This window comes from Manis pentadactyla, chromosome 6 (genome assembly GCF_030020395.1).
Source record: "Manis pentadactyla isolate mManPen7 chromosome 6, mManPen7.hap1, whole genome shotgun sequence".
NCBI lineage: Eukaryota > Metazoa > Chordata > Mammalia > Pholidota > Manidae > Manis > Manis pentadactyla.
In genome coordinates, this window is record NC_080024.1 from 149,407,378 (window position 1) to 149,422,267 (window position 14,890).

The 14,890-nt window shown below is 34.0% G+C and overlaps 1 protein-coding gene and 1 long non-coding RNA gene across 2 annotated transcripts in view; both read left to right on the forward strand.

The window, feature by feature from the left end:
• Positions 1 to 14,890, forward strand: part of LOC130684159 (uncharacterized) — a 94,414-nt gene that overhangs the window by 12,022 nt on the left and 67,502 nt on the right. The window lies entirely within an intron of this gene.
• On the forward strand, positions 2,405 to 4,332 carry LOC118907818 (golgin subfamily A member 7-like). Its single transcript, XM_036876794.2, has one exon. It carries the CDS (start codon positions 2,498 to 2,500, stop codon positions 2,909 to 2,911), a length of 414 nt encoding a protein of 137 aa, XP_036732689.2. The 5' UTR covers positions 2,405 to 2,497; the 3' UTR covers positions 2,912 to 4,332.

Sequence of the window (14,890 nt, forward strand, 5' to 3'; positions counted from 1 at the left end):
TGTTATAGGTTCAGCCACATTCAGAATTGAAAAACAGAGCATAATTTGTTAGAGAGTGCAATGTATTTCAGCATTATAAAAGAAATTCCTGTTATACTACGTATTGCAATGAGTTAGGTTTTGTAATAAAGAAAGCAAAAGCCTTTATTTGTTAAATCAATGAAACTTTTATTAATTTGCCCAACAATGTCCTAGTAAAAAGAAACCGACTAAAAATATAAGACAAAGTTCCAAGGAATGGGAAAACTAAAATGTGTATGTTTGAAATCATAGGCTGATCTACAGTAAGTCAGAAAAAAAAAACATTGTTAACGAAAGTGGATCAAACTACTGAATTATTAGTTTATCACTACAGCAGTTATTAACTGGGTGTTACACTGCACACACATTTAGGCACCCACTTTGTGAAATCCCGCTTACAAAGTGAAAAGAAAATGCATGGCATTAATCAGAGAAAAGAAACTTCCGTTCACGTAAAATTTCATCCTTTCTTTCATACGGGTGTTTTGTATTGTGTTCTTCGGATTTGAGGAATATGTATTCTTGACTGACATCATAGTGGTCTGCATTCCATTCTTCATGGGAGAGATGATGCTTTTATAAAACATTTTAAACTGGAATGCTGCCCTGTTAATATTCATGTTTTTTAGTTTGTTTGGCATCAAGTATCATTTAGATACTTTCTGCTTCAAGTCAAAGGTGTATCATTGCTTTCGAGAATATTATATTGCTTCTTTGGAAATTATTTTTTCTCTTATGTCAGACATACTAAGACAATTTTAATAGCTATTGACATCAACTATAGTTAAAATTCCTAATTTCAAAATCTGAGCCAATAGGAGAAAATTCATTAATTTTTCACAGAAATAGAAGTAGATAATATGGATGATTCAGTATTTATCTTTTAAATTGCATTTATCCACTTGCTAACTCATGTCTAACCTATGGAAAACTGATTTCAAGATACCAATTATATCCTTTATTAAAGAATTTTTATTGGGATTCAGAAACTTCCACATCTACAACTTTAATAAATGTCTTGTTTTACAAATGCATAATTGTATCCTGAAAAAGGCAATCACATCTGCTAGGAGCCACTTCATTAAGTAACAGCAGCAGCTTTGGGTGCAATTTTTCTAAAAGATTTTATTTAAAATTTTTCTTTGCTATGCTGTAAGAATCCAGATATATCTAAGAATGGTAAAACTAGGTGTTAATGAGATGATATTAGGCATATTCTGACTCTAATTTGCAGAAAAGTCAATATCAAGTAAAAGAGTCCTTTTCTATATAAGTAATAAAGAAATTGCTTTGTGTTATTAGACATAGTTCCCCCAACTACTTTCAAGAGAATAGGCGTCTGGATATGGTTCTACTTGGTCTTAATAAAATTTCCTAAGGTAAGATTTGAGCAGGGAGCTTTATTAAATTATCTAACACCAATAACATGTTTCCTTAACCTTTGTATCTTTCTTCTTCATCCAAGCACTATTTTAGTGTGTGTGTAAAGATTTTGTATTGAAATATAGTGCTACAATGATAAATAAACTCTTCATAGTCAAAACAACTTAAAAATAAGCACATTGAAAAATGATTAAGTGTGTAATCTTCCTCAGAGATGTGGCTTATAGCAAAGGTTAATTTTCACCCAGATAGGTACCTATTCAAACCACTTTTTCTCAAAATTATGGGTCCTTGTTCTCCTTGCCAGGTAATATGATATAACAAAAATAAGTATTGTACAGCAAGTAGCCCCAACAAATCTAAAGGCCATGTAGTTGTTCTCTGGCATTATTATAGATCAGCAACGGTCACTAATATACAGAAATTTAAACGAGAAAAATAAACTTCTCTGAATTTGATCTTGTAAACTAATTTCCATAAGTTAAAAATGCTTTAACATTTTACATACGTTCCTTCAGATTTAATGTTAGCTATTGAACTTGCATCCTTGAATGCTTTGGGGAAAGCTTTATATAGATAATTTCATACATGCGTCTTGGTGAGTGCAACACAAGCAAATGGCCAGCTGTATTACCATGAGGGGCGTACATTGAAGACTATAGCAATGTCATTTGTTTCTTTAAATGCACGCACAATGTACCGAGTCCTGCTATTTTGTATTATTAATTTTAAATCATGCAACTCTCAGTACATTTTATCAAGTTTGAAGTATGTCTTCTGTGAATACAAATTCCATGAGACTAATAATTTTATTTGCAACTGGAAATTTTATTCCGGAAGAAGAATAAGTGGAGATAAAAATATATTCTGCGGGCCGAACCGGGCTGTGGGGGGTGCAGGGCCTGGGCCGAGACGGTAGCCAAAGGCCCTTGGCGACAGCATGGGTCAAGGGGAGCGGGGCGGGGGACACCTTGGCTTCTCTGGGCGGCGGGTGGGGCTGAGTGCTGGCGGGCTGGAGTCCTGAGTCCAGGCCGGGGTCTGATCCGCGGTTGGTGTCCCCCGAACCCGCAGCGCGGCCGGTCCTGTCCTCGCCATGAGGCCGCAGCAGGCGCCAGTGTCCGGGAAGGTTTTCATTCAGCGAGACTACAGCAGTGGCACTCGCTGCCAGTTCCAGACCAAGTTCCCCACGGAGCTGGAGAACCAGATTGATAGACAGCAGTTTGAAGAAACAGTTCGAACTCTAAATAACCTTTATGCAGAAGCAGAGAAGCTTGGGGGCCAATCATACCTTGAAGGCTGTTTGGCATGCCTAACAGCGTACACCATCTTCTTATGCATGGAAACTCATTATGAGAAGGTTCTGAAGAAAGTCTCCAAATACATCCAAGAGCAGAATGAGAAGATATATGCTCCCCAAGGCCTCCTCCTGACAGATCCCATTGAGAGAAGACTTCGAGTTATTGAAATTACCATTTATGAAGACAGAGGCATGAGCAGTGGAAGATAAACCATGTAATTACAGATCCCACCTCCAGCTGGACCCTCATCTATCCACTGGCTGGTCAAACAGTGTCCCCTACCTCCTTTCCAGAGCATCATTCCTTTGTATCTGCTGCCAGAGCCACGGTGCCATTTACTCCAAGGACTAACTTTCTAAAATTACACACCTGGAATGACTGCTAGTCGCTCAGCATCCACTTTGTGTCTCCAAATTGTGTAGAACTCTGTAATCCTTTGATTCTGACACAATGAAGCATTTCACTTTTTTTATTCAAAGTTATTAATAAAATAACTGAATAAAAAAATATTTGAATAATAAGTTGGTCAGCCCAATGCAAAGTTTATTTCTTATCTGCCACCAGGACCAGTGGTTCTCTTCATTCCATGGGCCAGCCTCCCAGGTGGCTCTAGACTTCAAGTCATATCTTAATCAGTGTTCAGTCTTATTTCCCAAAAGTAATAAAATGCTTCTCTCCAGGATTTTGGCGAAGGATAGGTTGTGTCTGTGGTTTTGCTAATGCATCTCCCAGATTTCAAAGAACTACCAGTTTTGCCATGACTCAAATCTTAAAGGTCTATTTCTGCTGTGCAGTTTCTCAAACTGACAGCTCATTGAAAAAATAATGTATAATGTTATTTTATTATAACAATTATTCCTAATTAAAGCAGTATTTAATGCAATTTCCAGTTATTTTCCATTGGAGAATTTTGTTATTGCATTATCTTGAACATTGGGAAGATGTGGTGTTGCTCATTCCTTACAAAAATAAGTAAGCACAATAAAGTGGATGCTACACCATCAAACATAAATGTCCCTGCTGTGTTCCTGAATGTGTAGTAAGCAAATGTAATAAATATTTTCATTATAGTTTTGTTATATAAATATGACTTATAAGAAAAAATTTGATAGGAATACTGTATATTGCTAATTTTTGACTATTCCTACTGGCAAACTTTATGATTCTAGACTTTCCTCATATACAGTATTCAGTGCACAGAAATCTTTTGATCAGTTCAAGTACAGTAAGTTAAGTGATTTCCAACTAAAACTCTCAAGGCCAAGTCAGTAATTATAGTTCTTTGGCTGGTATGTTCTCAGTGTCAGGGCTGCTTATGCCCTTCATTCATCATTGGTTTTGAGAGCACTGTGTTTGGGAGAAAGTTAGGAAATATATTAGGAGAGAATGAAACGAAAGTTTTGCTTTCAGAGATACTGTAGGTGCTAATACTGGATATAATCTTTCAGATTTAGTTTCTTTTATGGATCTGTTAGTTATTCAGTAAATCCCATAAGTCTGTAATATTTTAATTGTATAAAACTCCTTTGTTACTTTATAGCCTATAATAGCGTGTCTGCCTTTTAAACCTGTTGCAATAACTCTGCTGAAATAGTAACACATAAGTAAAAATTTTCTTAAACAAACAAAATATATATATATATATTCTTGTTATGTCGATCTGTTCCCAGCTACATTGAAAATATAAGCAAAAGTAATATTATCATAAAAACAGTTAAAAAGTGAATTATTTAGCATTGAAAAATCAGCCGGAGCCCTGTTTTGATAAATCTAGGTAAGTTATAGTTGACATGATGTATGCATAATATCCAGGGATTATGCAAAAGTTAAAGATTTGAACCCAAGCTTTACATGTAGGGACAGATATGACACAGAATTTTAAAACATTATGATCGGGGTTTTTAGTAAGACACAACCATACTGAAATATCACACCATAGACTTTTAAACTAAGGACTAACCTTCCATGTGAACTGTTCTGTGGAAAGAAAGAAAATAATAAAATTTTAGATGCCATGCAATGATGCCTAAAGTTCCGTTTTAATACACACTGTCAGTAATTCAGAAGTCCTTTCCTCATGGCTAATGTATTCAATATTGCAAAAATTGGACAGGGAGTACAATGTATCGAGTGAGAACTCAATATGTCAAATGCTATTGAAATATTGCTGTTGTTCACTCATTTAAACATCACTATTATCATTTCACGTTATGACATTTTAAAGAAAAAATACTGCTTTTGTCTGCAGGTGCAAAGCGCTTTCCCCTGCAGAAGGCACCCCTGTAGAGGGAGGCTCTCGGCCCTACGTTGTTGCTCTGGTGTACTAACAGTTTCAGTTACATTGTAAAGATAAAAAACAAGTGTTTACCTTTTCTGCGTTGGGGTGTCTTCCTAAGATAGATTTCGAAATAAAAGTCATTTCCAATTTTGATCAATTAGTCTTTCTCTTTTTGTGTCTAATAATAAGGAAATATGATGAAAATAGTCCCATTCTTACCTCCTTTAGTACATGTAGGGGCAAAATGTGTACATTCTAAAGAAAACATTTGAATAATCGTGTATCTTATATAACATGCTTCAACATGATAATTTTCAATATAGTGTAGAGGAAAACATTATACTCACTTGAACTTATTTCATATATTTTACCAATAGTTTATTATAAAATATTCCTCAGGCAACCTAAAACTTCCTTTCCAATTGTAAATCTTCCCACTGACCTGTGTCTCTGTTGTGTTCATTTAGGTAGGAATCTTTTGTCATTACCACATACTTCTGCGAAAATACTGCCAGAAATTGTATCTGATTTTAACTCAGCTAAAGATATTTATCAGATGTTTATCTGATGAAAGCCACTTTCAGACTGCAACTGATAATGGTTAATGGAATAAAATATATCATGTCCAATATTTTCCAATAATCTCAAAATGGTAGGTACAATATGATCATACTTTATTTCTATATTTATGATTTTATACATCTAAATTGAACCCACCAAATTATGGCTAATTTAAAATTGTATTAAAAAATACTAGACTGGGGTTAACAATGAGTAAGTGGAGAGGAAAGAAGAGATGATTGCTGAAACATATATGAAAATATATAATTTATATGGAACACAAAGTCTAAACAATTATGTGCCAGTATTTAGGAAAATGAAAGGAATAGGACCATTGTCACCTTCAATTCTAGGAATAAGATGGTGCAACATGTTGTGACCAGTGCTTGATTTTTACTAAGGTTTCTCAGGGTAATTAAATAGGACACTGTCTAATTCAGACATAATTAACATATTAACAGGTTAAAATGATTTAATGACTGTTAAGTTTTAAATTAAGAACCAGCTGACCTTCCAAGCAAGGCTCAAACCAGTGACATTTGTATGATATACGTAGTAGTCCTCTCAGTGTTTTCCTGAAGTAAAGATATTTTACAACTTGACAGTTTTTTATCAGTTAACTTTTTACATTAGAAATTTGACACACTGATTTTGAAGAAATGATAGAGTTCTTTCTGAAGTATCTTCACTTTTTCAATAATAAGACAAACAGCCTAATAACAATATGGATAAAAGATTCAAATAAACTCACTAAAGGAATGTCAGAATTAGTAATCATTAAAGAAATGAAAATTAACACACAGGAAGATACCTCTGTTATAGCTATTATAAAGGCTGAAAATTAGGATGGTTGAAAAAACAGAGTATATAAAATATTGCTGAGGATATAGTAGTAGAGAAACTCATTTATTATCGGTGGGAATGTCAAGTGGTACAACCACTTTAGAAAGCAATTTGGCAATTTCTTTAAAAAGTTAAACACATGCTTTCATATGATTTAGCCATTCTTTGAGGTGTTACCCAAGAGATTAAAAGCATATATCCATTTAAAGTCTTGTCCACAATTTTTATGGCACTTATATTTGCGAAAGCCCCAAAGAACCACCGATACACACACATTAATACATGTCAAAACAATCGTGCTGAGTGGAAGAAGGCAGACAAAAAGTCACATAGTGTCTATCTCCATTTATATATAAATCTGAAATATGAAAATAATCCACAGTGATGGAAGCAGGTGCATAACTGTCTAAATCTGGGAGAAGGTGTGTGGTAACAGAACGATCCAAAGCAGAGAGAGGACACTTGGGTTTATGTGTGTACGTTCATTATCTCAATTGTACTGACAGTTACCGGCATATATGCATGAGTCAAAATTTAGCGTATTGTACATTTTAAACATGCAGTGTTTTGTTAGTCAACTATGTCTCAATAAATTTGCAAAAAAATTTGAACAAATAAAAAGTTTAATAAGTAAAAAATATTATGTTGCATATATTAAATATCAAGTGGATGCTGAAAGTGTAGACATTAAGAAACCATGCCATGTTACCAGATGTATTTCACCTTCCATCACTCACATTTTGTTCTGTTTTAGGGCAGGCATGTAGACCTTGGATAAGCAGATTCTCAGCATTTCTCAAAGATCTATTGTGTTCAATCGTGGGATTAGTTAAGAGAATGCCATCCAGTTACATTTTAATCTCTTTCCTGCAAATGGTAACTGATTTCAGTGATCTCATTTTGTTATATGTTATGCAGAGCAATCTCCCTACTCTTAGTTTGCTTGTTGTTTCACACAGAACTAAAAATTCTTTGAACTATTAAAATGAAGAGGAAAAAGGAATCTTGCTTCTATACTTCCAACTGTAGATTTTACTTTCTATGTGTCGTGCTTTGGTCCATCAGTAATATGGCTGTTCAGTATGTTAACAGCTCTGGTTAGAATCATCTACTTCTGACTGAATGCATATTACTCATAAAACATTGTAAGTTATTGATAATTAGATTAGTAATTAAAGTATGGCTTTCCATTGTTGTATCAGTTGTGACATAGGCAACTAACTACACTAAGAAGAATTGTGTTGTCATTAAATGCAGACTAAAATTACAATGGAGGAGGTCATTTAAAAAAACATGATTTCCTGATTCTATAGCAGGATGGTTTCCTGATTCCATCACTATGCTGATGGACAGTGATGTAATGGGGTATGTGGGGGGGGCTTGGTAATAGGGGGAGTCTAGTAACCATAATGTTCAAGTAATTGTACATTAATGATACAAAAAAAATTCTAATACATTCTCATTTCAAATATGTATGTATAAATTCTGTGGTCAGTAAATAAAAACTCAGTGACTGTCAAAAAAAAACATGATTGCCTTTACACTGAATATCAAATAGCTAATAATCATAAAAGCCATAAATTTCAGTCACACTAGATGATTTGATATTGTATAATCTTATTTATTCACTATTTTTTCAAAACGACTAATCTCTTACTATTCACTAGACATTCTTTTAAGTGCAGAGAGTTAAGCAGCTAAAATGCGTCCTGTGCATTTTTGGGAATAAATTGCACTACAGATTTATTTTTTCCTGGTGTTCAAATTAAATGAGTTGTTTTTATTTTTACTTTCTAAACCTGGCACCCCAGTCTTCTACCAACATTTCTCATCCGGCTCCTTTTTAGCTATGCAACGAGAAGCTCTAGTAGGAGACTGAAACCCCGGCACCTTCTTCAGCTTTGGTGTATATCCATCTGCATGATCAGACAGTTACTTCCTGTGACGCTGGCCTTAGTGATCCCGCTGCAGGTGCCGCCCTCAGACAGCACCACCTCTCAGGAAGATAACCCCGACACTTGCTGTCCTTGACTCCCTCTCAGAGGGCCTAGATACAGAGAGTGTGATGTGTTCCCATTTCTAACACCAGCCTCACTGGGGCCCTTGTTCCAGCCTCCTACTGTCTCGAACTACCAGACCTCTTGCTTCCCCAGCCTTAGGGGAGCTCCTGAGCCCTACAGACACTAAAGTCTGAATTACTTCAGTGTCCTGATTTTGCCCATTGGCCTTCTAGTTTAAGTGAAAGACATACACTGTGTTTGAAATAATACCCGGTGTGATTTCTGCTTTTTTGTACTTGACATTGATGCAATCAATGGTTACAATAAACGAGGGCAAAGATGGTGGTGGCTTGGACCAAATGACGTAGCCATTGAGGTATAAGTGGGCACAACTCTGGATATCTTCTGAAGGTACAGTCATCAGGGATTGATCACTGATTAGTTGTAGATTGTGAGGGAAAATCAATATTTGTAAAGGATGATTCCAAGGCTTTTGGCCAGTGCACAGGGGATTCTTTAGTTGTTGTTACAGAGGAGGTCAAGGAGAGAAGCGAGTTTGCAAGAAAATATAAACAGCTTAGTTTGTGACACAATGATTTTGAGATAATTATTAGTAATCTGTGTTCCCTGTTCCCATATTTTGTCTTGATGCTTGTGATTATAGTAAGACATTTCTTATTTATTACTTGCCATTTATATTATTTTCTTATAAATTATCTTATTTTACCTAAAATGATAGGGATCTCATATTTTCTTAGCTAATTTACTGTTAAAAACTAACTTGTTCCCCTTTTCTTGGAACGAATTAACCCACACTAGCTAATATCCACCATTATACATAGTTACAGCTTTTAAGATCTACTCTGTCAGCAACTTTCAACTTCCAGTGTTGCTAACTTTAATTACCATGCTGTGCATTACATCCCCATGACTTACTTATTTTATAACTGGAAGTTTGTACCTTTTGACCCCTTCAGCCATTTCACCAAACGCCTTGACTAATATTTCTGGCAAGCATGGTCTCTGTATCTATGTATGTATGAGCTTGTGTTTCTTTTTCTTTTTTTTTTTTTTAAGTTTCCACATAAGTGAGATCATTTGGTATTTGTCTTTGCCTGAGCTGTTTCAGTTAGCATAATGCACTCAAGGCCCATCCATTTTGCCACAAATGGCAAGAGTTCATTCCTTTTTATGGCTCTATAACATTTATATGTGTGTGTGTGTGTTTGTATAACATTTATTGATATAATTCTATGTATATAAACTATTTATTGATATAAATTTATTTATATGTATTTATCCATTCATCCATCAATGGGAAGTTTTTTGCTTCCATATCTTGATTATTATAAATAATATTGCAATAAGCATGGGATGCATATATCTTTCTTGAGTTAGTGTTTCCATTTTCTTCAGGTAAATACTCAGAAGTGGGATTGCTAGATCATATGGTAGTTCTATTTTTAATTTCTTGCGGAAGAAATTAAAATTTTCCATAGAGTCTGCGCGTATTTTCATTCCCACCAACACTGCACAAAGATTGGTTCTCTTTCTCCTCATCAACATCCTCATCAACACTTGTCATTTCTTGTCTTTTTGATAATAGCCATTCTAACAGGTGTGAGGTGATAACTCATTGTGGTTTTGACTTGCATTTCCCTGATGAGTGATGTTGAACATCTTACTGTGTACCTGTTGGTAATCTGTATGTCTCCTCTGAAAAAAAATGTCTATTCAGATCCTTTTCCCATGTTCTAAGAAGATCATTTTTTCTATAGAGTTTATGAGTTATTTATATGTTTTAATTATTAACCTCTTATCAGATATAAGGTTAAATATTTCTTCCCATTAGGTATGTTGCCATTTAACTTTGTTGATGGTTTCCTTGCTGGGCAGAAGTTTTCGTTTGAAGTCGTCCACTGTTTATTTTTGCTTTTGTTGCCTTTGCTTTTGGTGTCATATCCAAAAACTGTCTTCAAGACCTACATCAAGGAGCTTGCCTCCTCTGTTTTCTTCTAGTAGTTTTTGATGTTAGTCTTATATTCAATTCTTCAATCCACTTTGAGTTAATTTTTAGGTACACTGCAAAACAGTGGTCCAGTTTCACTCACACTCATTTGCATGTAGCTGTTTAGTTTTTCCAAAACCATTTATCGAAGAGACTTTAGTTTCCCCATTATAAATTGTTGGATCCTTTGTCATAAATTAATTGGCCGCATATGTGTATGTTTATTTGTGGGCTCTTTAGTCCATTGCTCTATGAGTCCTTTTATGTCAGGCTCATACTGCTTTGACTCCTGTAGCTTTCTAACATGGTTTGAATCAGGGCGTGTGCTCCCTCTGACTTTATCCTTCTTTCTCAAGTTTGCTTTGAGTATTTGGGATATATGTGGTTCCACACAAAATTTAGGATTGTTTGTTCTATTTCTGTGAAAAATCACAGTGGAATTTTGATAGGAATTTTGTTGAATCTGCAGATTTCTTTGGGTAATATGGACATTTTAACAATATTAATTCTTCTAATCTGTGAGCATGGAACAATTATTTTTCTAGTGACAGATTTTACCAAACTGGCTCAACATTGGGCATACAGCAGAAAGAGGAAAACAAAGGACTCAATAAGGCTCAAATTTGATGAAATAATCTATTGACCTCATTGAGGAAAAAAATGGGAGAAATAAGACCCATTTCCTGAAAGCAGATATTATGCCCATCTATTAGATATCTGTGTTGCCGTTACATTGCCAATCTTACCTGATGAAAGGAAAAAATGTAAAAAAAAAATACTTCAATCTATAACATAGAAAGTAAAATTAACTAAAAATATTCTAGAAATTCTAGGAAACATCAGATGTTGTTCACAGGAACTAGGGGATTTCTAACTTTTTAACTTATAACTCATACATGACTTAAAAACCTATTGTATTTGTCATCTAATAAAAACAAATAAAAGTATTTTTCAGCTAATTTTAAAGACAAATTGATTCTGGTTTACATTCTATTAAATATAGCTGTAGCCAAAAAAAAGTCAGTGAATCAGTTTAGGTACCTCAAACAGAGCTTTAATTAATTCCATTAAATTGCACTTCAAATGCAATGTACCCTGAAGAAAAATCCCTCCAAATATTTTCAATAAAGCTTGTTTATCAAAGTAATTATGTTTTCCTTGGGGAGTTTCTAGTGTTTTCTTTTTCCATAAGTGAAGGTTGAAGTATAATAAACAAGCTTTATCTTTCAAGCCTGCAAACTTCTTTGTTATATTGAAATCCCACTGATAATTAAACTATATAATTGAAAATATATTAGCACATCTAATGAGATATGCTTTTCAGTTTTTTCTCAAGAACATAGTCATTATTTTCCTCATAGTAAAGTGGCAATTCATTGGTGTCATGTGTGTTAAACCTGGTTTTAGCTTACAACACTATAATAGATTCTAAAACATATTATTGATGACTTTAAATACTTAGAATTCACCTTTAACTTTTCAGAAGATGAATGATTTTTCTCATTTTCTAGGCTATGGTTCACTGTCAGAGAAATATGCACATTTTAAATCATTTTACCCTTTGAAGTAAGTTTCTGCTAACCTTTGACAATGCAAGCCATGGCCTCATGTATAATATTTTGGAAAATTTATCACCGGCTGGTGCAGGAAGCTAAATAATGCTCCCCCAAGATGTCCATGTCTTAATCCCCACAGCATGTGGACGTTATCTTGTCTGGTAAAATGGACATTGCAAATATGATTAACCTGGATTCTCCAGATGGATCTGATGTAATCATAGGTGTCCTTGTAAGAGGGTCGAAGATCAGAAAGACAGAAGGCAGTGTGATGACAAAAGCAGAGGGACAGAGAGAGAGAGAGAGAGGGAGAGAGAGACTGAGGTTTTCAGATGCTGCACTGCTGGCTTTGAAGATAGGGAAAGGGCTGTGAGTCAAGGATGGTGAGGAAGGCAACCCTAGATCCTCCTAGATTCTACCCCAGAAACTCCAGAGAGAGAAGGCCTGCCAACCCGGACACCTTGGTTTTAGATAAGTGAAGCCTGTTTTGGACTTTGGCCTCCAGACAGTAAGTGGGTGTTGTTTAAACCACTAACCATGTAATTTGTTACAGTAGCAATGGAAACAAATGGAAGTAATAGGTACAGGTCAATACAGCTAATATTTTGTATTAAACTTTTTAAATTGTCATAATTGTAGATTCACATATACTTTGTAAGAAGTAAAGCAGAGATTCGGTGCCCTCTTAACCCAGTATTTCCTGATTGTGACATCTTGAGGTATGGTGTAATACCATAGCCAGGGTGACACTGACACATTCATGATACAGAACATTCCTATCACCAGGAGAATTTCTCATGTTGCTGTTTTAAAGTCGCATCCATTTTCCTGTCTTCCCACCTCCTACTGAACTCCTGAAAACCTTTAATTTATATCCCATTTCTATAAATTTATAATTTCTAAAATTTATAAATGGGATCATGCAGTGTATAAAGTTTTAGGACTCTTTTTCATTCATAATTTTTGCTTAGCAATTGCTGGATTATAGTATATTTAAATATTTAGTTTTATAAGAAATTATCTAACCCATTTTCAAGTGTAACTCTTACCCACAATATATGAAATCATCCTTGTCAGCATTTAGTATTGTCGTTTAAGAAAAAAAGATAGCCATTCCGATAGATATGTTGTGATACCTCATTGTGAATTTAATTTGCATCTCCTAATGGGTAATGATATTGAACATATTTTCTTGTTGTTATTGCCATATGTATATCATATTCTATGAAAAACTTCATGTATTTTTCTCATTTTCTAATTGGATTGTTTATTTTTTTCCCATTGACTTTGAGAGTTCTTTGTACATTCTAGACACTAGTCCTTTTCTCAGATATGTGCTTTGCTAATATTTTCTGTTTGTAACTTATCTTTTCACTCTCTTAAAGGCGTATTTTGCAAAGCAATTTTTAAAAATTTTGATGAAGTCCAATATATTAATTTCTCTTTTTATGGATTATGCTTTTGGTGTCAAATTATAAGAATTTTAAAATCATTATTTTTATTTACCTAACTCTAGATTCTGAAGATTTTCTCCTTTTTTCTTCTAACAATATTCATGATGAATTTTGTTTTTCTTTTTCTTTTTTTTACTGAGACTTCCTAGTTCTTTGCTAAGGCTCTCAGTAATTTTCATTTGTTTTGAGTATGTTCATAATTGCTCATTGAATCATTCTGATGATACTGTTTGTTTTAAATGTTTATGGCATAATTCTAACATACTTACCTTCTTACTGTTCACATCTATTGATTTTCCTTTTCTCATTCAGTTTATTGATCTTACTGTTTATTGGTACAAAATATAATTTTTCAATTGACACCTGTACATTCTGGATGTTACATTTTGAGATGTTGAATTTTATACACACCTCTAAATTTTTTAGCTAAATACCCAAACTCTAAAGATATGTCCACAAAGTACACAATTTGTATGTGGAAAACTGCAAAATTGTGATGAAATAAATTAAAACAGATATAAATCAATGGCGGGGGGTTATTCCATGCCCATGGGTTGGTGACTCAGTATGGTTAAGATGTGAGTTCTTACTAACTTAATCTATAAATACCATGTAATGTTAATCAAAATCCTAGCAAACTGTTTTGTGAATATTGAATAGCTGTTAAGGCTAAAATTCTAGAATACACAACACAATGAAGAAGTGCAAACTCACAGGTTTCACACTGCCTGATTTCAAGACTTTCTCTACAACTATTATGATCAAGACAGTGTGATATTGTGAGAGATTAAACACATAGGCGAACTGAATGGAACAGATGGCCTAAAATTAGACTCACACAAATATGAGCAATATGTGTTTGATGAAGAAGGAAAGGTAATACAAAGGAGGAAAAAGTCCTTTTAATAAGTGGTGCCAGAACTGTGCATGTGTGTACAAAAAAATATATATTAACAGACCTTACATTTTATATAAAAAATAACTTAAAATGAATCACAGATATAAATGTAAAGTATAAAACTATAAATAGTCTGCAGAAAACAAAAGAAAAAGTCACTTGGATGAGATAATTAGTTCTTGGTACAATGCAAAAATCATGACTCACAAAAGAAAAATTGACGTTGAATTTTATTAAATTAATAAAAACTCCTCCATGAAATAAACTAGGACATTCAATATGTAACAACTGAGAAAATATGTATTATGAATAAACTCATACAAATTTAGTACATTTGATGGTTCCAAAATCTAGTAATTAATACAACAAATATTTTAATGCAGGTCTGTTTGAGCCTAAATGATGCCATAAGTTTCATGAGTTGAAGTCCCATGACCTTTGATTTTCAAGGGGTTAATAATGAAAATGCTGGGCAAGAGGAAGTGAAAAAAATAGAGAAAAATGATTTCTGATAACCAGTTTAAAATAAAATAATTACAATAATCACACCAATGATCAAAATTAATGTTTATATAAACAACAATTGGATA